We start from the raw sequence: 23,041 nt of genomic DNA on the forward strand, positions 1-23,041 counted from the left end.
GTAAGGGTATGTGTAGAACACACTGCACTTTTTTTTTAGAAATATGTAAAACAAAAAATGTTGTAAAAAAGCAAATTCAGCCTGAACTGTGAGTAGCCGAGTTTGCAGCAATGGGTGTCATTTTTTTCAACAAAGCAGTGATGGAGGTGGTATCTACGGTGTGAATGCAGCATTTCTGAATGTAGTACCAGTAATTATGGGGACTGTCATTCAAATTGGAAAGCCTGAATTCAAGCCTTTGTGAAAGAAAGAAACTTCCATCATTCTAGTGGAAAAACAAAATAAAAAGTCTACCTCTGTATGTGTGCATATACAATCCTAGCATTATTGGACACATCGTCCATTACTGATTGCAATTTTACACACTTCTTTTTATTTAAACCCCATCCCAAACCCAGAGGTCCACAAATATATTCTAACTACCTCTGAAAAACAGTACACATGACAATTGTTAATTTATATAGATTCTAACTCGAAGTTTAAAGAAACAAAAAAACAACTAAAATAAATAGTCGATCACTAGAAGTGACAGGACACAAAACAATCCCTTCAACATATTTTAAAACTATACACACAAAAGATAAAATCAGATGTGGCAAATTTTCTCCACAAATTATAACTATTTCCCTAAAAACATTTGATTGACAAAAAAAAAAAAAAATCTATGGAACGATATAATTACATAAAGTAACAATATAAACTAGGCACTTGTGAAAGTGGATAAACCTATAAGGTTTGTAGGATCAAAACCCGTCAGAGGCCCTGCACCTCCCACAGCAGGATCTCATTATAAGCTGCGGTGAACAGGAACGACCCAGAGGGAGAGAAGCGACACATCTGCAGAGAGTCGCTGTGCTGCATGAAGTCCTGGAACCTGCCACTGGTCGACTTGATCAACTTCAACACTCGCTCTGAGGATTAGAAACACAGTGAGAAAAGTCATTACAGACACACTCCAGCTCAAGGATCAAACGTGGAAGTAGAAAAAGTGTGTGTGTTAAGTAAAGACGTATATAAAAATAAAATATTACAAATACAGGATAACAAACTATATACACCTTTAACAATAAAGATATATTTAAAACAAGATTGGAGTTTACCTTTTGATCCCACAGCTATGAGTTGACTCTTAGAGGAGAGGCTGAAGCATGTGGCCCAGTGGGGCAGGGCAATCTTTTTTATTATCTGTGGTCAAAAACAAACAAACAAACAAACAAACAAACAGCCTACTGTATGAGATCACATACACACACACAGATTTGTGGATATTCTGCCAGCAAGAAAAAACACAACACTGTGCTGGAGGAGTGAATCAGGGGGAGTTGTGCTACCTGTTTTTTAGTCAGGCTGTAGAAGGACAGCTCTTTCTCTACTCCGTAGCCAGTGTAGACCACCAGGCTGTGGTCTGCAGGGCAGAAGACAGCCAGGCTGGGAGGTGGGTTGTCCTCCTGAAGTACAAAAATTTAAACAAAAGTATTAGATTTATAATGGTCAAACATGGAATGAGCTTAATATGCAGACTAGAGGCTGACTTTGTTTCAGGCATCCCAGGGAACGGGAGTTAATTTCACCAAGCAGGAATCATAATTACAATAGGTTGGGTTTTTTATATATAAATATGTGGTTATAATATGGATAAATGCTATTTTCTTAATTTTGATCATAATGCATTTCGTTCTGTCGTCTTTTTTTTTATTGTATCCTGTCCATTGGTGTTTAGTTTTTTAGTTTTATGGATTTCACAGGAAAACAGTGCTGCAGAATCTCCCAAACAGTGTAGGTGAATAGGAGATTCTGCAACGCCATTTTCCTGTGAAATCCATAAAACTAAAAAACTAAACCTGACTTTCAATCTGCATGAGGGTGGATAATGACTGAATTTTAAATTTTTGGGTGAACTGTCCCTTTAACAGAAACACTCCAAAATATAATAGGGGTTACAGGGATAGAGCTTAAGTATCGGTCTTATAGTTAAACCTGCAGTGCAAGTTCACAGTGATGATTGAGCTTATTGCTGCCAGACCAACCTCTCCGTATTACGCAGTAAACCAGAGTTTTTAAATCGGTTGTCTGTGGTGAAATTCCTGCAATGGCCCACAGTCATGATGCATTTTATGTCAACCAGCAGTGACTGATTTGACAAAGCTGCAAGGGGGAGCAACCGTAACAACGGAGTGCGCTACAGCATGGCAGAGCCTCTGAAAGCAAACTACAGGTATACATGATAAGCACAAGTAGATCTACTTATCTTAATTTTAATTTAATTTTAATTACACAAACTCTGTCGACAGTTTGTGTAATTACTCTCACTGCCAAAACGGGGAAACAGAAGTTCGACACTGCAGGTTTAAATGTTAAACTTTATAAAATATGCTAATATGACCTTTCCAATCATAACCATGTACTGCTACTTTAAATACAGACGTTACCCCGATATAGGCGGGAGCAGGAAATGTTAGCCAGTCCAGCAGATCACACTTGTCCTTCAACCAATTAGCAGCCCACACGCTGACGCGTCTATCAGCACTGGCAGCCAACCACATCTCGTTTCCTTCCAGTCCAAATGTCTTACACTGTGGATTAGAAGGTAAAACAGCTTCAGACACACGCTGATGAAAAAATGTCAGAAAATGTCACAGGAACCAAAGGAAGAGTTTCAGAGAGCATTTCTTCCTCTTATGTTTAAATAGCATCACCTCAGATCCACAACCTTGCGTGCTGTAGGTTTGAAGAGACAATGAAATGTCAGACCAATCATTCTTTGAGCGGCAGAGAAACTGTCAACAGAGCTTGTAATTGAGAGGCTGAGTGTCACTTCATTTCCCAACTAGTATTACATGATGATGAGGTGTCACAAAATAAAGTGCATGTATATCTACTCAGGCACAATGACAGACTGAACTCAAGTATTCAAGTGGAGTTGAGTTGCTAGTCTGCTGCTGCCTCCATTACTTAGGTTGTCTGTGTTATTGTCTGACATAATGCAAAGAAAAGTGGCAACAGCTTCTTTTTTATTTTCTTTCTTGCATGCCAAAAACAGAACTTAGGCAGCAACTCTACGGCAACTCTGAGGGGACACACTACCTCTAATACAGAAGGTTTGTAAATCCAGATGTTATGATGGCAGAAGGCTCAATGATCGATGCCTGTCAGACTCTGAGACAGACAATGGCATCGTCGATGGACCCAATCCTACCACACAACCAGCAAGATACAGTGGTGACAATATTCACAATATAGAGTACACTTTAGTGTACCTTTTTTTAGTAGTTGAAATATGTTCTGCTGCTGACCCTGTCCACTAAAGGAGAGTGCTTAGCATTTTGTAGGTGATCACTGTAAATGTTTGTGATAAGGGACAAGTCTAATCTCTCTTACTTCTTTCTATTGTGCTGCCATGTTGAGCTCTGCTGTTAAAGCTTCACTCCTTGCTCTAATTCAGTGAGCTGACCTGTTCATTCACACACTGGATGGTGGTAATCGACGCTCCTTTGTGGTCCCTGATGACACGGATAGTCGCTCCATTCACTGGGCTGCTGACAGCTACCAGACCATTCTTCCCCGCTGAAAGGATCACATGACCTGCAGGGGGGCCAAACACAGTTACAGAACCACACTGGATGGAAGATGGCAGCATCAACATCACATGAAAATTACTGCCAGCACATGGGCTCAGTCGTACGTCTTTGAATTGGAAGGGAAGTTCCTGACAACTCACCTCTGCCTTTACGAAAATTGTCATTTATACATTGTTCTATTAGTGTTTGACCATATAAATAGAAACCTGTTGGAGCAAACAAATTCATGGCTCTTCTCTGGAGAGAGCAGAACAGTTTCTAAAAGAAGGAAATGGAGATGAGGAACACTGCGAAAAACTGGCGTAGGTCTCACCAGTAGCAGAGTACTGGATGGCGGTGACAGCCACTTGATGGGAATGCAGCTTCATCTCCATCTCTGAGGAGGCAAGCCGGAAAATCCTCAGGGTCCCGTCGCTGTATCCTGCAGTCACACATGCAGTGTCCTTGCTGGAGGAAGGGCTCCAGCATACACAGCCACAGGCCTGACCCACAGAGAAAAACAGGCAGGGGAATTATATAAAAGGTGTATTCTGTGGCTGTGTATTGCACCCACTTAAGCCATCTTGTCACCTACCACTAGCCTGCAAAATGCACAGAAAACACAGTCCAGACTCAGGCTCACAATGACAATGACATTGACATCAGCATAAAAAAAATAAAAGAAATTAACATTGTTGCTGAACAAGTGATTGATTTTATGTTCCATTGAGGTATGCGTCAAATTTATTATAGTTAATTAAACTAAAAGATAAAATGATGATAAAATAAAAGCTAGACTTCAGAAAACAAAGAAAACTAATTGAAACAATATTGCATATTTATTAAATGGACTAAAACAAGATTAAAAAATACAACATAAATGTTTTCAATTTTGTTTTTTTTTTTAGTTTGGTACAAGACAGACATTTCAGACCTTCATGAGTGCAATTTAAGAATTTTTCATATCCATATTGGATATGAAGAAAAAGTTTGCATCAGTGCTCATTGGGATCCATGTTGGTTTTGTTTTGTGGTTGTTAGAGGGGTGATCAAAACATACATATATACATACATATTTTTTTTTTCACAAAAAAACATTTAAAAGCAAGAGGTGAAAAACTAAAACTAAAAAAAAAAACTAAAACTACTAATGAAACTAACATAAACTAAACTAAAACTAAACATTCTTAATCAATAAAATGTAAATTGAAATGAGATAACCCACTCTGGGAACTAACTGAGACTAAACAGAAATGAAAACAAAAATAAACAAAAAAATATACAAATTTTAAAATCCAATTATTTTATACAGGACATGATCCACCTGTTGATTGAAAATATTTCTTAAGTGTATTTCCTCACCTGGTTGAGCACCTGGAACTGTACCACCAGTTCAGTGCTGGGGGCCGACCACACCCTCACACTGCCGTCCTCGCTGCAGGTGGCGAAGTGTGTCTCGTCAGAGCTAAACACCACATCATTCACCTGGAGAGCACAGAGGGTAAACACAGAGAATGAAGCCACCCATCTTTGAGAACAGACAAAACAACAAAAGTTTTCTCTCTGTTGAAAACATACAGCAACCTGTATTTTCCTTACTCTGCTGAGAATCTACGGGACATATAACATAAAGGCATAAAATGAAGGACGCCAAAGTGAAATAAATAAAGAGGCAAATAAATGAATTTAAAAAAACACAGAACATACGGGCATAACAAAAACAAATCCAAAGTGATTCTATGGTAAGTTTGTTATAATAATAATAATATTAATAATAATAAAGAGTTTGAGTTTGACAAAGAACCCAAATATCTGGTGACAGATTTTCTAGTATTAAAGCGTTTTCAGTCCCTCCAAGACCAGGAAAGTCTATTTTTGTAAAATGACTGGAAACTCAAAATAGCCAATAGTATAATTAAATAAGTGTTACATGAGGTGGTAGCCTTGCCATCAGTTCATTAAAGTGTCAAAAATAATTTAATTACTTTCCTGCTGTTTCTTTACTTTCCTTTTATCATCTTTATTTTCTGGTTCAAACGCTCCGTAATGAACAGCTGAAAACTGCAGTTCATTTGAAATACTCCTCTTCCCTGGGGGTCGTCTTTGATGAGAGATGAACAGGCCATTAATACGGATTCTCACTGCAGACATTTGGACATTTGCAGGAAAAGCTGATTGAAATATTTAATCAACTATGGGGTGGATTGCTATGAAATTTTGTCAGTCTGGTCTAAGACTCGACTCCTCAGTTGACTGAGATTCTTTAAGTCGAGCAATCTGAAAGTTTTGTTTGTTTGTTTTCTTGGCCAGCAAAAGTATGACTGGAGTATAATCCAGCTTGGATTACACTCTCAAACAGCTGCAGACACCACAGACGCATAGTAGCTCTGATACAGAGGAAGGTGATCGGAGGAGGAGAGGCTGTGCCTTGTCAGGCTCTTCTGCCATCTGCTACAAAGTGGTTAATTTAAAGTTCACAACAACTTGATACGATTTAGTCTCCAGGTTTTGTTTGACAACTGGCATCAGTGAAAATTGTTTTACATTTCCAATCCGTTGTTGACGTAACATGTTTGGCAGTATAATCCAGGCATAATTTGGCTTGTTTACTATATGATATGAATGTTGCTGTAACCCTGACAGTCCACCAAAATCTGTTAAAAAAAATCTGGTGATTCAATAAAGAATTGCTTGATGGTCTATATGAAAAAAGGAACACACAGTCGAATCTTTGTATTGAAAAGCCAAATCTCATTTGGCTGACAAAAGTCTGAGTTGGGTACAGCACTACAAAAAATCTCTACATTTGAATGCATTAGAAACAATTACATGTGTTACAACAGCATGGCTTCATAGTGAAAGAGTTCAGGTACTGCCTGCAGTCCAGACGCGTATTATATTTTTGAATATAGTTGAAACATTTTTGCAAATCATTGCTCTTTTTTTTTTTTTATTTACGTTTCACACAACATCCAACTTTTTTGGAATTGGGGTTGTACTATTAGAGCTATAGCTTTTGGAGACACATTGTATAACTACAAATAACAGGTATGACATGCCATGGGCAGGAATGTACAGACTGTGGGCAAGGCCCAACCATGCTATGCTCATGGTTCGCTCAAGGATTTGTTTTCGAATAACTCATCAAAATTCTTGCGTCAATATTTTCAATGAACAATCCATTTATCTCCGAGTTATAAACTGTATGTTCCAGACCCTGCTGGAGACACTTGATTTGCATACAGTTATTTTTCATTTTCAAGATCTCACACTGGTACCTTGGTCTTGTGCCCGCTGACCAGCCTGGTGCTGCTGTTGTTTGACCAGTTGATATACCAGAGGGTTCCGGCTGTGGTGCCAACGATGCCCATGTCCATTGTGCTATCAAATGCTGCACTGACTGTCGTCCCATCCAGCATCATCTCCTGCTCCAACACCACCACGGTCCCACTGAAGGACAAACACCAGGGACCGAAAACAATGAGAACATTTATAACGGAGACACGGTCTCTTGAGAATGAGAGGGTACCACATTCCCATTCTTTGTTTACACATGATATATACAAACACTTTGAGTTTTTTTTTTAAATGACAGGGAGAATTTATTGTAAATGAAAAAACACTGTCTACAAGTCAGGCCGAGCAGAAGTTAAAAGCACTACAAAGCAGTATTTATCCAAAATTACAGGGTAATATCTATAGGGAATGAAAACAGAGGAAATGCTTTTGAAAAGCAGAAATATACCCTTTTATCTACCAACAAAATTGTCACCCTTTTGCAAAACAATCGTAGGAGAACGAACTACAGACCTGTCTTCTACATTGCAGACCTTTTCCCGAGGCTTCACACCCTGTATAGCTTCTACCTCCCACAGTCGCAACCAGCGGGTATTGCTGCCTGTCAACAGATGGTTCCCTCGATACAGCAGTATTCCTACACCAAGAGAACATATCAAAATTAACATTTGCATAAAGCCAGAACTAAAATACATGCAACGCACGACTCAGAATGATAAGAATATTTCAGGCAAGATTGCCAAATGAAATAAAAAGCATCTCCTCAATGAAATACAAGTAACTAGAAGACAATAATGTTGCTGTGCATGTCGTCTGTATGAACCAATGAAAGAATTTTGCTCAAAATATTGTTATCAAAAGTGTATGGTTAGAATATACAGGAAGTCCATTTGTACCAATCTCGCCCTCATCAGCTTCCCAGGTCATAAAGCAGCGCTGTGTGTTAACGTCCCAGACACAGACGTGTCCTCGATTGGTGGCGGTGAACAGAAAGGAGTCCATGTGGTAGCACAGAGCTGTCAGCTCCACATCACCCACCTCAGCTGGTGCTTTCACCCTCTCGACCTACGAGGGTGATGGAATATTAATCCTTATATTCCAAAGCAAATACAACTAAAATCTTCACACAATACAAACACAAACATCTTGTTTGTCGACTACACAGATATTCTTTCCTAAATTATTATGTGTCTTCTTCTGTGGTCATTTACCTTGAGGTCTGCATCCATGCCATGTGTGTGGATGAGGCCAAAGTAAACCCCTTGGCTGCCCACACAGGCAAGCTGGCTGGCTGCTGAGGGACTAAAGGCTGCGTCATGGATTGGTCCTGACACACTCACACTGGAGAGAAGCTGGAAGGTCTTACAGCTCCACAGAGCCACCTCTGGGTCAGAGAAGTCTCCTATGAGGCGGACAAGAAGTAATGATCAGTAACAGAGTCACTTGATCAGCCATAGTTGAGACATTTCTTGTAGTTTTTGCTACATATAAACCGCCTACACCAGCTTTAAGTGGTTCAAAACATCACGTATAAATTTACAGAAAGTGTTCATGCAATCCAATTCAAATTTTACTGACCAACAGAGAGAAAGAAGTGATCATCCCTGGAGAAAGCAAGACTCTGCACCGCCCCCTTGTGGTAGGAGATTTTATTACAACAAGTTCCATTCTGGACGTCCCAAATGCAGATGAGGCTCCTGTCACCAGTTCTGCCTCCAGCTGCTGATGCCACCGTCTGGACAGGGGGAAACACAGACGCAGAGTGCCTTCAGTTTAACATGATTTCAAAGAACTATTAGGACCAATGCCGAACATGAGAAAACAGCCTGTTCATTGTACTGGACTTCTGGGCCCCAACATTGTTCAGTCGTATATGGAAGTACTTTGCACTTGAGGAGGATGATCAGGGATTAATAATAAATTTGCAAAAACAGTATGCAAGTAGTGCCATCAAACTTATCAGATGAAGGAAGAAAAATGTCAAACTTAGTGTACATAGAGTGAGTCCAAAGTGTTTTCTGCCAGTACGGCAAAGAACTGTAGTTTAAGGAATCTCTGATACAATACAATGGTTTCTCAAGCACATTTTGTATTGGTACTAAGGCTGAAATATCAGTACTCCATACCTTTAAGGTATGAACCTAAATAACCCAATACCAACTAGTATTGAAATTTCTCCGGTCAAACAATACCTGCATTCAATCCTTTTTGTACCCAGATCCAGACAGTAATAATTATTTGTATGGTTTTGCTTGCAGACAATCACAGCAAGAGTTCTTTAGTTACATCGTGCTGTATTTGATGCCACCAGAATGCTGGGATACGACCCAAACATCAGTAAGTATGGAGGTTAAAAAAAGGTATTAAATGAATTACTACTACTGGTATTGTAATTTTTAAAATGATACCCAGCCCTAGTTGGTTGAGAGCTGTTGTGTAAATGTATGTGAATGTTCATAAATGTTAAAAATAAAAACTCTTATTCCAAATACATGGGAATGTTGAAAGTGGTATACTTATCTCTAAACTCCTCATTTCCCTAGAGAATACCACTGTTGTGACTTTTTAAACAACACAGTCTCCTCTCTTACTTTTCAATTATTAAAAAAAAGATAGCGCTCCTTTCTCTAAGGAACAGTGTTTGGCTGACTGCAGACACAAGAACACTTTTAGTTAGTTTAGTTATTAGTTATTAGAACTAAGTAACTAATGTGCATTCAGAGCAATAAAAATGTCAAACTTGAGACAAAACATTTATCAGTAAATTTAAACACAATAGCAACATCACCAACTACACACACACTGTTTACCAATGAAGTTCAACACCATTTTAGGACTCAAAAGACCGGACTGGACAGCGATATGAGCACTTTGTTTTTACCGTCAGTGTTATATAACTGTGAAGTCTAGAACTATGTAAAGTACCTGTGCATCATTTGTGACTGCAAGACAAGAGATCTCCTCGCCGTGGCCTGCCAAATGTCTCTGAGTTCCTGTATGAAGGTACTCCACCACCACCACACTGCCACACGAGTACACAAACAAACCTGCAACAGAAATCAACCACTGCATACAGTAAAACATTAAGCAGTCCCTCTTTTTAGCAGCTAACATGTACATTTTTTGCATTACATTTTATACTTCAAGTGTCACCAAACAATATTTCCACACAGTTTTTATTTTTCTTTTACACTCAGTATATTTTGCTAACCTTGGTCAGGGCTCCACACCATGTTGCCACGCCCATTGCCATTGTAGCCAATCACTGCTTTAAGCTTTATGCCCTCTTCTCCTGGTTGGGGAGCCACAGCAGTCTGGATCACAGAAAACATTAAGACTGGACAGCAAACAAACTAATACACTCTTTGACTACAGTTCTTTTATTACAAAGCACTCTTTACCTGATCAAGGGTTGAGGTCTTGAAACGTGGGATAAAGTGCCTGTAGCAATCAGGACGTACCAGCTTCTTCACTTTCACCTCAACTAAATAAGAAAGTGGCATAAAAATAAAGAAGTCTCAGTTCAGCCATAAAGATTAAAAAGAACAGAAAGTCAGTTCACTGCTAATGTCGAACAATGTCGTGGGACACTTACCAGCATCCATATGACTGGTGTTCAGTGGAGACGGGCTGTCCAGCTCTGTGACTTTGAGAAAGGAGACGGCAGGTTTAGGGTCAGAAGGAGGACTTGAACCAGTGGCTGGGACTGGAATAGTTGGAATGGTCGGGATGTCGTCACAAATGGACAAGGAGCCCAAAGATGCAGGAGGGAGACATAAGAGGGTTACATTAAATATAATCAGCACGTTCCTACATCCATTGAACAGCATTGTTGCAGCCATTAGCAAGTATTGCATGTACACCTTGGTGTTACTAAGCAATTAGTATAAAAATGCTTTGGCTTAGCATTTTAAGGACTAATATTTTTCAATACAGTAAGGAGTATCACAAACTACAACACCACAGTGACCATAGCCTAATGAATGGATTAGTCACTCACAAATCAAGGGAAATGCCTAGGAAGAGGTACCTGTTCTTTTTTTGGAAACCTACAAAAATATCAGTTCAAGCTGAACAGTTACAATAGTTTTACAAAAGCACAGGCACTTGATTGAAAAGATATGTAAACATCAAGGAAGATTTGTCTTATTTTTCTCATGCAATTTGTAATTGTTCAGAACTGAGCAAGACGTCAGCTAAACAAATGTGCGTGCATAAAGATAACAATATATTTGCTGATGTGTCATTTAAATTTAAAAACGAGAACTTACCCCCCTGGTCAACTTGGCGAAGGTTGCTGACGTCCAGTTGTAGTGGTGGTGAGGAGGGGAGGGGCGCTGTCTGTCGAGGCATTCCGTTGGACAACTGAACTCCACTCAGTTCAGTGTCTCGTTGAACTGTTACATAAAAACAGAAGAGTTTATTTGTAATTAGTAATAACATTTGAATCAGGTGCATCTTATAGAATTGTAACATGACTATGAACTGTAGAATAAATTACCCGATTTAGGAGCCGAGATGCAGCGTAATCTGAGAGGTGAACTATGAGTGAAGATAGAGAATATACATACACATATTTGCCAATAAAACTGTGTAATAAGTGTAACATATACATTAATAACAGGATTCAAACACGAAGCAGAGATTATTACCGACTGCCAGTCAAAGAGTCAACAGGATGTGCCAGGAAGTCCCACAGGAATATGGCGTCTCCCACTGAGACTACACCCAGTTGGTCAGGGGTGAAGCTCACCTGGTGGATGGGCTGACTGTGGCCTATGAACATCTGATACAGAAAAACACCTTTCAGTTACTAATGACACAACATAAATTACTGACACAACTACCTACTATCACAAACTTACTTTTTATACTAATGATGAATGCAATACAATTATAGCTGCTCTTACAAATTTAGGACCTGCATGGAAATTACAGTCAGGCAGGAATGTGAAATTACCTGACCTCACAGAATCAATCATGGAATACAAAAAAACTGTACTGTACTGTAAGTCAGACCAAACAAACAAAATAAGTAGGAAATTGTGATGAGCATTTTTTTTTACTACTTTCTGATGTTTTATAGACAGAACAATAAATAAGTTAAACAAGAAAATGAGAGAAAAATAATGAAAATGTTTCTTAATTGTCTTTCTACTGTACTTGTTTGTTTTCACAAAAATGTTAACTTGCATTCAGTTACAGTTACATATCAACAACTAGATGTTTATTTGACTCATACTTGTATGAGCAGGAGCAGGGATTTAATCAAAAATAAATCAGAAGAGAATCTGTAGTTTATATTCCAGTCAAAATTACTTATCTTAAAATATATTAAATCTTTTTAACTGTTCACTACCTGCGAGTTAATATCGAACTGCATGTTATAATCCCACACTTTGACAGCATTGTGTCCTGCTGTCAGCAGGAAGCGACTGTCCTCACTCACAGCCAGGGATGAGCACTGATGTTTGTGCACTTTAGACACCTGTGAGGAGAACAGAAATCAAGTCAGAAACAAACGCTCCACCATATGTTTGGAAAAAGAATCAAACGGTTGTGTAGAAACAAAATGGACAAACCCAAACTCTTGTTTGTACTTTCCAGTTTCTATTCACAGACATACATTTCTGTCAGCTTCTTATCTGGCTCCTGGTTTTAGCTCAACTCAACAACCATCTTCTAACTGTTCTCAAAACACAATAACTTTATTGCTCTGCTGTATGACAGTAAGTGACCTTTTAGAATGGACTATGCATGCTCTCACTAATTTAGAAAGTATAATCCTGACTCCTACACTTTGAGATCACAACTGTCAAGCAAACAGGGCAATTCATTATTTTTCTTTAAATAAAAGGGCATAAAGACAGTTACAGAATGGGCAGATCACAGGCTGAGCATGTAAGTACTGGAAGAAATTTTACCTTTTTATTCATTTTTATGTGTGCCAAATAAATGCTCAATCTTGATCCCTCTAATTTATGTATTTTGAATACTTAACATGGTTGGCTAATGAGTTCAAGTTGAGCAGCGTTACCTCTCGGAGCAGAAGGCCTGTCTTGGTGCTGATCCAGATGATCTTGTTTGCAGATGTGGCTACTAACAAGTGGTCATTGGAGGACGAAGAGAAGCAGACCTTCAGCGCAGAATCGAGACGTGGGCTCTCTACGTCCAAAACACTCACATCTACACGGAGCAGCTGGACGGAGATGGAATGGGTCAATGTGAACACTTAACAACATACAATGAGACGTAAGAACCTCAAACAACATGACCTCCCAAGCTCAGGTAATAATATAATAATGATAAATATATGAATCGGTAAGAATGAGGATAATATAAACATATTGGCAACATATTCTCTATCTTTTTGGGAAAAAAACCCAAAATAGAATCCCACATAACCACTGGATCACCGCTCCTTCAAAACAATCTAATCTTAAGATACCTGAGCAATATGATAAATGGTATGATGCTGAAAGGTGACAGTTTGCAAAATACCTCATCCAGAGACTGTGAGTCAGCGATGGTGACAATGTACTCCGAGGGGCCGACAAAAGCCAGACAGCGGCTGTCACTACTCACTGTGAGAGCGTCTGGAGCGCGTTCAGTGCCACAGACCACCACATTATCTAGCCAATCAGGTACAGAGAGAATCAAACAACACTGATTTTGAACATGGCTGAAATGATATTGAGTAATTTATTACATCCAGTATTATGTCATAGTGTTGTTAAATTCAGAGTTCGCATTTCTGATAAAAGTACTATACAATGCACTGAAATTAACTTGAGGTGTGTTTGTGCATTGATTTGTGCGTCTGTACACATACACACAACTCTGATCACGTTGTGTTCTTCCTCAGAGGTGTTGTAAAGTGCCAGAGATCCCTGCGAGTCCGCACTGTACATGAACTCCCCATCCGGAGAGAAGGCGAGACCCACCACTTCACCTCTGTGCTGCCTATAACATATGACGCACACAAGGCACACAAGGTTTAGTACATTAGTACAGTCATCTGCATGTTTAATCTATATTCAGTTTCCCCTACAGGTATGTGTCTTTACCATCAGTGCCAAAGTAGGTTTATTATTTGAGGCATTTTACAGTGTAATGCACCATATTGTGCTTCTAACCACTGGACCACAACTGGCTGAGCTGGGAGGAATTGTATCTAGCTGTATTTTCCAGTAAATGGACACACTTTAATATATCATAGTACAGCATAGAGTAATTGTGTCCACACAAGATTTTAGTATCTAAAAAAGGAGCCACCGTTGGAGCTGGATCCTTCACATTTAAACACACCTGTGTTCAGCCAGCAGCTTGGCACTGGGGATGTCAAAGATTCTGACGATGCCAGAGCCGAAGCCACAAGAGAAGACCTGCTCCCTGGGATGGAAGGCCACTGAGCAGGGGCTGTCCTCTGACACAAAATCATACAACTAAGGAGACAGCAAGAGACATTCAGTTAAAGAGTAAATAAACTAATGGTAAACAAAAGGTACTTTGACACTGCGTCAATTTCTTCAAAGACAAAGAAAAAAGTTGTGGTTTAGTTGGCTGCTGGAAAGTTGGGATTGTAAAATAATAATAATATCTCAAAATGTGTTTTATAGTTGACTGTTTAAGCACCTATGTGTAGCATATGATCACTGAGAATGAAGAGCTGTGTAACACATCATCATACACCAGTTTTATAATCACACAGAACTTCTAAACAAAGAGGCAGGAAAGTTTCCACAAAGACTGCAGTCTTACAGGGAAAACAGGAAGTTTGGCAGTCAGGTGCGCCAATACACAAATATTTTCTAAAGCACAAAATAGTCTGAGAGTGAACAAACACAAAGCCTTGCATGGCCTTACTTCAGCAGAGAAAGGACACCTGACAAAAAGTCACAGAGTGCCAATGTCAAACTTCTCTAAAGAAAAGAGATTGTTTGCACAGATTTGAGCCATCTGTCTGGCACAGCAAACTCAAACACTTCGTCTCTATTGATGTTGATATTATTGATTGACCTGATGCAGGGAATCCATATTCCAAATGCGCACTGTGCCATCGGCAGAGGCTGATGTGAGATGCCGACGGATGCCGTCCACACTGAAGCCGAGCACGGTGTCTGTGTGTGATCTCATCAGTGTGTTATAAGCGCGGCTGCTCACATCGAGGAAACCCAGGCTACCAGTAGAGGTGCTGGCTAGGACCTGAAGGCTGTCTGATGACACGGACACCAGGCTCACAGGTCCTTCATGCTCTGGAAAATATAAATATAAATAGATTGTTTCTAGAAAATCACTACCTAAACATATATGCACTAAAGATCATATTGCTGCCTGTGGAGTGAAAACTGTCAGCTACTCTTAGTTTGCTGCAGGTAAATGTTATGCCACAGCCCCCCCCCCCCCCATGCCTACCAGCCTCCAGGAGGACAGCAGAGAAATCTAGGGGCCAGAGCCGCAGGAAGCCATCTTCAGAGCCCGTGCAACAGAATGAAGAGGACACACTGATGCTGTTGATGGAAATGCCTGGGCCTGCGAAACACACACACACACACACACACACACACACACACACACACACACACACACACACACACACACAAATACATAATACAAAGGCTCTTTACGGAGTTTTTTCTTTCTATTGAACACTTGCTTTAAATATCTAAATAACACTTTCTCTCTCTGATTGAGTTAAACACCTGTGTTGAAAGTCCATTTCTCCCTACGGCTTGCATGTTGCTGCTGCGCAGGCAACAGCCTCCTGACATTTCTGATAACAACTCTGCTGTAGTCGATCTCAAAAATATGACCACTCCGACTGCTGGCAAATCTGTGGAAGGAAAATCAGAAAATCATTAAAAATCTTTTGTTTCTTAATTCTTCCACAGCTACATAAAGTCGTTTTGCTTACTCACAGCGTTCGATCATCATCACACTGACTGGAAGAGTTTCCCTCCTCAAAGGCAACATCAGTGAAGTCCACTGAGTGGTATTCACCCAGGTTGACTGGACAGGAGCGCAGAGTCCCATTTCGCACTCGCCACAGGCGAACATTATCCCGACCACATGACACCATTCTGAAAGCAAAACACTCACAGACTGATCAATGGTTTCAGAGCTTATATCTTTCCATTCCACTCATCTCACTTTGACAGATATTATGATTATGATATGATCACAGTTAATAGAAATTAGCATTTTTGCATCACAATTTTGAGTTTCAAATGATTATGTGACATTTGTTGGGGTCTGTAACAATCTCTGCAGCACTACAATACTTCATTATAATGATGTCATACATCTTTCCTTTATCAAAAAAATGCAGCTTCTGCTACTCTCAACAGGTCAACAGATGGATGGACAAAGGCACAAAAATGTTCCAAATATGCAAACATGCACTGTTGGCTGAGAAAATAATTGAATACACATCAACAAATACAAACAAAGAGAAAGGAGGGTACCTTGTATCATCAAAGAAGGCAACCTTCATGGTGCAGATGTCCACATCTGTGTGTGCTTTGGCTAAGATGGTCACTTCTCCACCTTTACTAACATTCAGAGTGTTCCACACCACCACCATCTATGAAAGGTGTAATTAGGATGACAAACAGAGACAGACAGAGCTTTGCTGAGCCACAGACTCTGATAAGAGAGAGTGTCATTTAAAATTATATTAGCCTAACTAATGATAAAGGTGCTGCTTAGCATTTTTAATCTGGACCTAACACACATTCTAAGCACAGCTAGTGCTAATTGCCTTTCAACACAAATTAGAAGCTAAGCTCCTGAATTTTCATGCAGGAAGATTTGCATTTGTGGCACTTACTGTTTTACTGTGACTGTCTTTACCCACTCCACAGAGAATACCACCGCCGTATGAGAAGCTTTGAAATAGAACAACAACAACAAAAACAAAGACTCAGAATTAGTGTGAGCAAGCAGTGTTCAACATAATCTTGGACCTCATTATATATTTAAAATAACTGTGTACATGTCCAGTTGCCTACCTAAGAGATGATAGTGAATGAGCATGAATCCTAAACATGACCAGACAGGTTCCTTTGTGGTAGTTCCACACTCGAACTACACTGTGGTTGCCAGTTTGTGCTGAGGCCAGAAGTGTTGTGTTGCCATTAAAAGCCAGTGCAGATACCTAAAGAGGTACAGACATAGACAAGTGTTACAAAAAATATAATTTTAGTAATGAATTCAATAGAAAAATCTCTTTTTCTGAATGCAACAGTGTTAGAATGCCAAGAATTAGGTGAATCAGCAAAGTGCCTTATTTAGGATGCTGCAGAATCAGCTGTGCCATCCTACACATTGGAAGAGATTCATCTGTGGAGGTTGTACAACACGTCACAGCTCATTTACCTTATCAGTGTGGCCAATGAAGAATCTCTGCTGGTTAGAGGATATCTTCATAGAAATGATAATTGCATGACACGGATATACCACTGCATCACCCGATTTGGTCCACAGAGCCTGCAGAATAATAAAGCACAGAAGTTAGTCCTCTCACGCATCTTATTCTTGACCTTCAAAATGACCATGTATGTGAAGCTAGCCTAATAATAGGCTAAAGGGATAGTTTGGATTATTTCATGTGGGGTTGTATGAGGTACTTATTGATAGTCAGTGTATAACCTACAGTAGATGCTTGTTGGAGAAGCAGAGAGGAGTACCAGCATGGAGGCTAAACAATGTACTGCTTATTCTACACTTGCACATTATGAAAGTTTGGTGGTGCGACACGGTACAATGTCACTTCTGTCGCTGTTTTCATCGTCATCTGTTTTAAGTAAATGAACAGGAGACACAGTAGAGGGAGGGGGGAGCGCTTGTATTTGTGATCGTGGCAGCAGGTGTCCAGTGAGAGCGGAGCAGGCAGAGACAGTGGGAGAGAGAAGACGGAGCCAAAAATGAAACGTATGCACGTCCTAATGAGATGTATCGATATGCTAGTGCTGCATCGATTTGTTTCTGATCCATGTTCAGCTTTTTTACTGATACAGGCCGTCTGAACCAATGCACTCATAACTTACACATTAAAGACTGATGGATTGGATGCTCACAAAACCTCACTTAAATTAATACAAACTATCCCTTTATCTCCAAATGAGCATACACATTTAGTAGTGGCTCCTCCAAAACCGATGATTCTATTGAGCCTGAGAATTGGGTCTGGAAGCAGTTTCTAACAAAGAGAGCAGAAAAAATAAAAGGTCATGAGTTGTAATGATTTCACAAACAACTGTTGCCTCAGCAGCTGGTCTCACTTGATTCTTCACTGTTCTCATGTCTTACCTGGTGCTTGTTTTCTTTAGACGATGATAAATGCACAGGATGTTGGACAGGCGTGCAAACATACTGAAAACATAACAAGATAAACAGTGTTTTCAATGCTGCCATAAAACAGAGTCATGTAATGTACTGACGATGTAATGGTCTAAGGTGGTATATAATGGGTTCTTATGCTTTCAGCTTTGGATGAATGTACAATCTAGTCAGCATGGAGCACCTCTTCTTCACTTTCCTCTCCATGTTTGCTGAAGCCGTCCTCAGGATGCACGTACACATGAACTCCCCTGTCATCAGTATCACAGGGTGGCCTGAATGTGAGCTCGTGTGAACTGAAGCGCGGTGACTCCTGCTGACACTGGCCACCATTATGGCTGAGCCAGTCATCACCCTTCTGGTGCGTGGAAACTACACCCAGCTCAGGTATGTTGGTCACCAAGGGGGTGTGATTCCTCGGGAGCTGAGGAGACAAAAGGAGAAATAGCAGCCTCCCACAGTACATAACTATATTTGCAATACTCAAGCTCAACCATCTGCTACATTTTCACAGAGAAAATTCTTTAAAAGCTACTAAATAATCAGTCTCACTGATTTTGGAGTAGTGATCTGCTGGATGAGGGACAGACGGTCCTGAACTGGCTTGCTGAGGTTGACACTGAGAGACTCCTCTCTAATGGGACCTCTTTGGTTGGAAATATATTCTGGGAAAGAAAGGGATATGAAAGTCAGTCATTTACAATACAAACATATTAGGATTACTTCAAAGTGTGTAGGCTAAAAGAAAATGCAGTCAGAACAGCTCTGATTCCACGTATTTGTTCTGTAGTGCTTATTTTTAAAGCTCCAGAGGCTCTAATTTACTTTGATGAATAAATAATTTAAAAAAAAACAACAAGTAAGAGCCATATGAAAGAAATGACACAAGAATAATTTGTAATGAAAACCAATTTGAAATTCTTGTAAAAGTAAATGGAAAAAGATTGTTTTTCTAATATTTTTTAACTACGTTTTAAGGAAAAACTAAAAGAATATGAGTGAGACCCAGAGAGTATGGTATGCTAGGGCAGAAAAAAGCTGATAATGAGCAGTGTGATATTTCATGACTTACTAGCCTCAGGCCTGGGACTGCCTTTTTGCATAGAGTCAAAGGGTAATTTTATTCCCTCAGAGGGAAACCTGTTGGGGGAGGATGAGATGAGGGATTACATAGCAGTACATTGTGATGAAGCAGGTAATAATAATACAGACTGTGGGTCATGGGTTCTCGAGGTGGCAGCCCTTTAGAAACATTTTGTGCACTTTAAATAGCCAACATTTAACACAACACTCAGTTACAGCATCAAAATGTGACTGCCTAACAAGCATCTGTAAGGTTAGGAGCGACCACTTGTAGAAAGCCACAGGTTACATGGCAACTAGTGGCTAAAGTTAGTGACAATGGTGGACAACTTACCAGTTGAATGTGGAAGTGAAATGGAAAAGCAACCACGAAAAAAATGCCATATGGTTGAAGAGAAAAGTAAAAGTGATGTGCATAATCTGCAAGCAGGTGAACTTGGTGCTCAAGGGATTTAATGTGAAAAACCATTATAACATCTCAGCCATTAAAACCGTGAGAACCCCGGCTCTAGATCTTATTTTATACAACTGGTGTTTTAAGCAAATACATTTCATAGTCTCATATATATATATATATATATATACATATATGTGTATATATATCACTCTCACTGTCACTCTCCTACAGCTACGTCCAAGTTGTCAATTTGAAGTGTATTCCATTATTTTGTTGACATTTCGTTTTACATTTTTAATGTACCCGTGCTGCTATATCTAGTGATTTAAAAAGCTCCATTTATGCACTCAACATTTGTGGTATGACATTAAATCAATGGCGTTTCACTAGTTGTGCAAACACGGATAAAAACAACTCAACACTACCAAAAGTTTTGGCCCCAAAAATGAGAAAATGTAGTTCAGAGTAGATTTTGCTTTAAGCCAATTCCAGTGATGTACATGTTGTTCCCAGGTGAGGTTACCAGACCTGATGTAATCATAGAGGTCATGCCAGGAGGCTCCCTTGGGCACAGGAAACGACATCTCTCTGGGTATAGCACCTGTTCCCTGAGAAGAGGCCAGACCAATCAGCTTGGCTTCACTGAAGGAAATTCCTGTTAAAAGAAAAAATTGCACACATAAAAGAGAAAAGTAAAGATGTCATTCATGATGCATGTAGTTTATTCAAAAATCTCACTGAATCTGATTTTTTGTGGGAAAAAAAAACAACTTTTCCTCCTTTTACAAAGAGAGATGTTTTGTCCTTGAATGGATGGTTGAATAAGCATGGTTAAAGACTGATGGAGCGCTTTAATGAAGGAAAAAAGAGGCTATATTTTTCTATTCTGTGACATTGACAAACACTTAATTTTTCTCTTTTAAGGGTCATTTAAAGAGGAGTACTGGTACATGTTTTCATTTCAATGTTATTTTCAGAAAAACAGAAAGAAAGAGCAGCCATAATTACGGGGGAAATTAAACTTATTCAACTGAGCCTCACCTGGATCTAGCAGCAGGTCACTAGTAAACATGTTTTTTACTGCCATGTTGGCACAAAGCTTAACACTTTTCAGGTGACTGTAGCAGCGGTTGACGTAGACAGACAGTGTGTACTGCAGATCTAGCATCAGACAGGTCCAGCGCACCGAGGTAGGAGCTGGACCCACCAAACCTGGACCACAAAAACATAAATATTGCCAGTACTGTAGCTGCACATGCAAAATTATTTACATTATATACAAAGGTACAGTTAATTATTTAAACAAATGCATATGAACAATAATGGTTCAATGTGTGTGCATGAATTTTACCATGTTTTGCAGATTTGGCTGTGCATTCATAGACTGAATCCTTTGCCGCGCCGCACAGAAAAGGAAACTGAAGCCAGGTTGGTGTGGACTTGAACTCCTTGAACATGTTGGAAAAGGAAATTCGGACCACTCGGCCCTCCTATATAGCACATGAAGAGAGAAAGTGTCTTCCTTTAAAGAAAATTCAGTCCATCTAGACACACATCGGATAAGTGGGATTTATAGTAGATAAAGGTTGAATATTTCAGAACTAAGCAAGTTGTTGGGGGAGTCTTATGAACAGTTCCAAAATGCCAACAGGCTTTTAGAAACTGCTTGAATATGAGCCAAATCAACTGGATTTACCTACATAAATTAGAACAACAAAGCTAAAAAAAGAGGAAAAAGGGAGAACGAAGTTCAGCTTTTTCCCACTCAACTGGATTGTCTGTATTTAACTTGAAAATTAGTAAGGTACTTGCTCCTACTTCAGAATCTCAATTAGATTGAAGGGCGCTTAAATGACATGTAGTTTAGATACCACAAATATATCAATACTTTTGATACACAATACCTAATCAGGTTCAATACCTCTGCAGAAACATCCATGTGGACCACAAAGTATTTGCCAGGTGTGGGTCTGAAGAGAAGGTAGAAGTAGCGTCCTGTCAGCCCAAGAGACTGGTTGCTGGTTTTGGGTACAAGGATGTAGCTGTTGGCTGGAAAAACCCCTCTGATCTGGAACACTGAACACTTCAGTGTCTTGTTCTGGTAGGTGGCACAAGTGGACATAAACTTTATTAACTTTGGTCTGAATACTTTTAGTGATGTGTAGGCTTGAAAGTTGGTGAAGACAGAGACAAAGCTGTTAATTTTAGTGAAATATAACTGTTAGGCTATACTAATCCTATATTGATAAAGGGCATGTATAGGGACTATGGAGCAGGATTGTTTTGAAATTCTTTTATGGAGATTTTGATAATTTTGTACAAATTACAAATTGCCTTTCAAGCATACAGTGGTGTTTAATATTCAAAAGATAGTTTGGGTGTCTAAGTATAACTTAAAATATCAGAGTTTTATATTTTAAAGCAAAGTTACCACGTGTGCAGACACATCCCCCTCTTTTGACGACCTTTTCCAGTCTTCAACTTTGACATGTTTGAATATGTTGACGTAAGGATGCTGCCAACCTGCTAAGGCAAAACACGGTAACTTAACATTAACTTCAAAAGCATTAACCACCAATTGTTTCAGGTTATGGCTCACAGTGTCTGTTATTGTATACTCTGACAAATCTAGCGACTTTAATTAAAAACTTTAAAGTTAATTTTACCTTTGGAGGCCATTGATAGCGAATATCTCAGATGGGAACTCCACCTGTTGAAGTCTCAGTCTTGCTGCTAGTATAAATTCAGATATGTTAGCTAGCAAAACACGCGGCTAAATGACCGTGAAAGCTCCTTCTCCGTCTCCCACAGGTCAAAAGGATAAAACATTTTGTTTCACATCATCATGAGATGTGAGAGCTTCTTCAGTTCTCCCAGATATCAAGTAAACAATAGTTTTGATTTCACATCAACAGCTTTACTGTAGCAGTTGTATCCTTCCCGCTCCAGTCTCCGCCGTTGCCAACGACAGCACGACGCTCATGACGTTTGAGCGTTGCTGGGGCTTCTGGGTAATGTAGTTCATACAGCAAAGACAACGCTAAAAATTGCTAAATGAATGAATGAATGAATGAATGAATAAGTAAATACGTGAGAAAATAAATAAATGAATAAATAAATAAGATGGTTTAAAAATAAATATAAAGAAAAAAAATTATATCTAAATAATTACCACTGTTGGAGGAAGTACTCAGACCCTTTAATACAAGAAAAGTAGCTACCAATTCCACACTTGAAAATACCTTCAAGTAAAAGTCCTGCATTGAAAATGAGTAAGTATAATCAGAAAAATGTACTTGCAGAAAAATGTTAGACCTTCATAACATCATAACATTCATAAGTTCCTTTTGAACTGTTCTATGTAGAA

At 39.4% G+C, this 23,041-nt stretch overlaps 1 protein-coding gene across 1 annotated transcript; it reads right to left on the reverse strand.

The window, feature by feature from the left end:
• Positions 1–354: 354 nt before the first annotated feature.
• wdr90 (WD repeat domain 90) lies at positions 355–22,630 on the reverse strand. The gene is made up of 43 exons (XM_084741451.1): positions 22,341–22,630; positions 22,106–22,197; positions 21,596–21,772; positions 21,026–21,164; positions 20,716–20,886; positions 20,203–20,329; positions 19,267–19,334; positions 18,747–18,859; positions 18,379–18,618; positions 18,165–18,227; positions 17,986–18,054; positions 17,232–17,342; positions 16,865–17,010; positions 16,684–16,741; positions 16,319–16,437; positions 15,773–15,934; positions 15,557–15,687; positions 15,270–15,386; positions 14,874–15,109; positions 14,163–14,299; positions 13,687–13,817; positions 13,356–13,486; positions 12,892–13,053; positions 12,214–12,342; positions 11,507–11,640; positions 11,356–11,396; positions 11,126–11,251; positions 10,450–10,614; positions 10,256–10,338; positions 10,066–10,168; positions 9,780–9,901; positions 8,433–8,589; positions 8,066–8,256; positions 7,751–7,919; positions 7,368–7,491; positions 6,836–7,007; positions 4,920–5,042; positions 3,892–4,060; positions 3,452–3,582; positions 2,430–2,573; positions 1,332–1,448; positions 1,101–1,185; positions 355–911 (listed from the first exon to the last, which is right to left on the reverse strand). The coding sequence occupies exons 1-43, from the start codon at positions 22,351–22,353 to the stop codon at positions 754–756; spliced, it is 5,556 nt and encodes a 1,851-aa protein (XP_084597577.1). The 5' UTR covers positions 22,354–22,630; the 3' UTR covers positions 355–753.
• Between the last annotated feature and the right edge of the window lie 411 nt (positions 22,631–23,041).

This window comes from Lutjanus erythropterus, chromosome 17, assembly GCF_056507025.1.
Source record: "Lutjanus erythropterus isolate fLutEry1 chromosome 17, fLutEry1.hap2, whole genome shotgun sequence".
Classification (NCBI taxonomy): Eukaryota; Metazoa; Chordata; class Actinopteri; order Lutjaniformes; family Lutjanidae; genus Lutjanus; species Lutjanus erythropterus.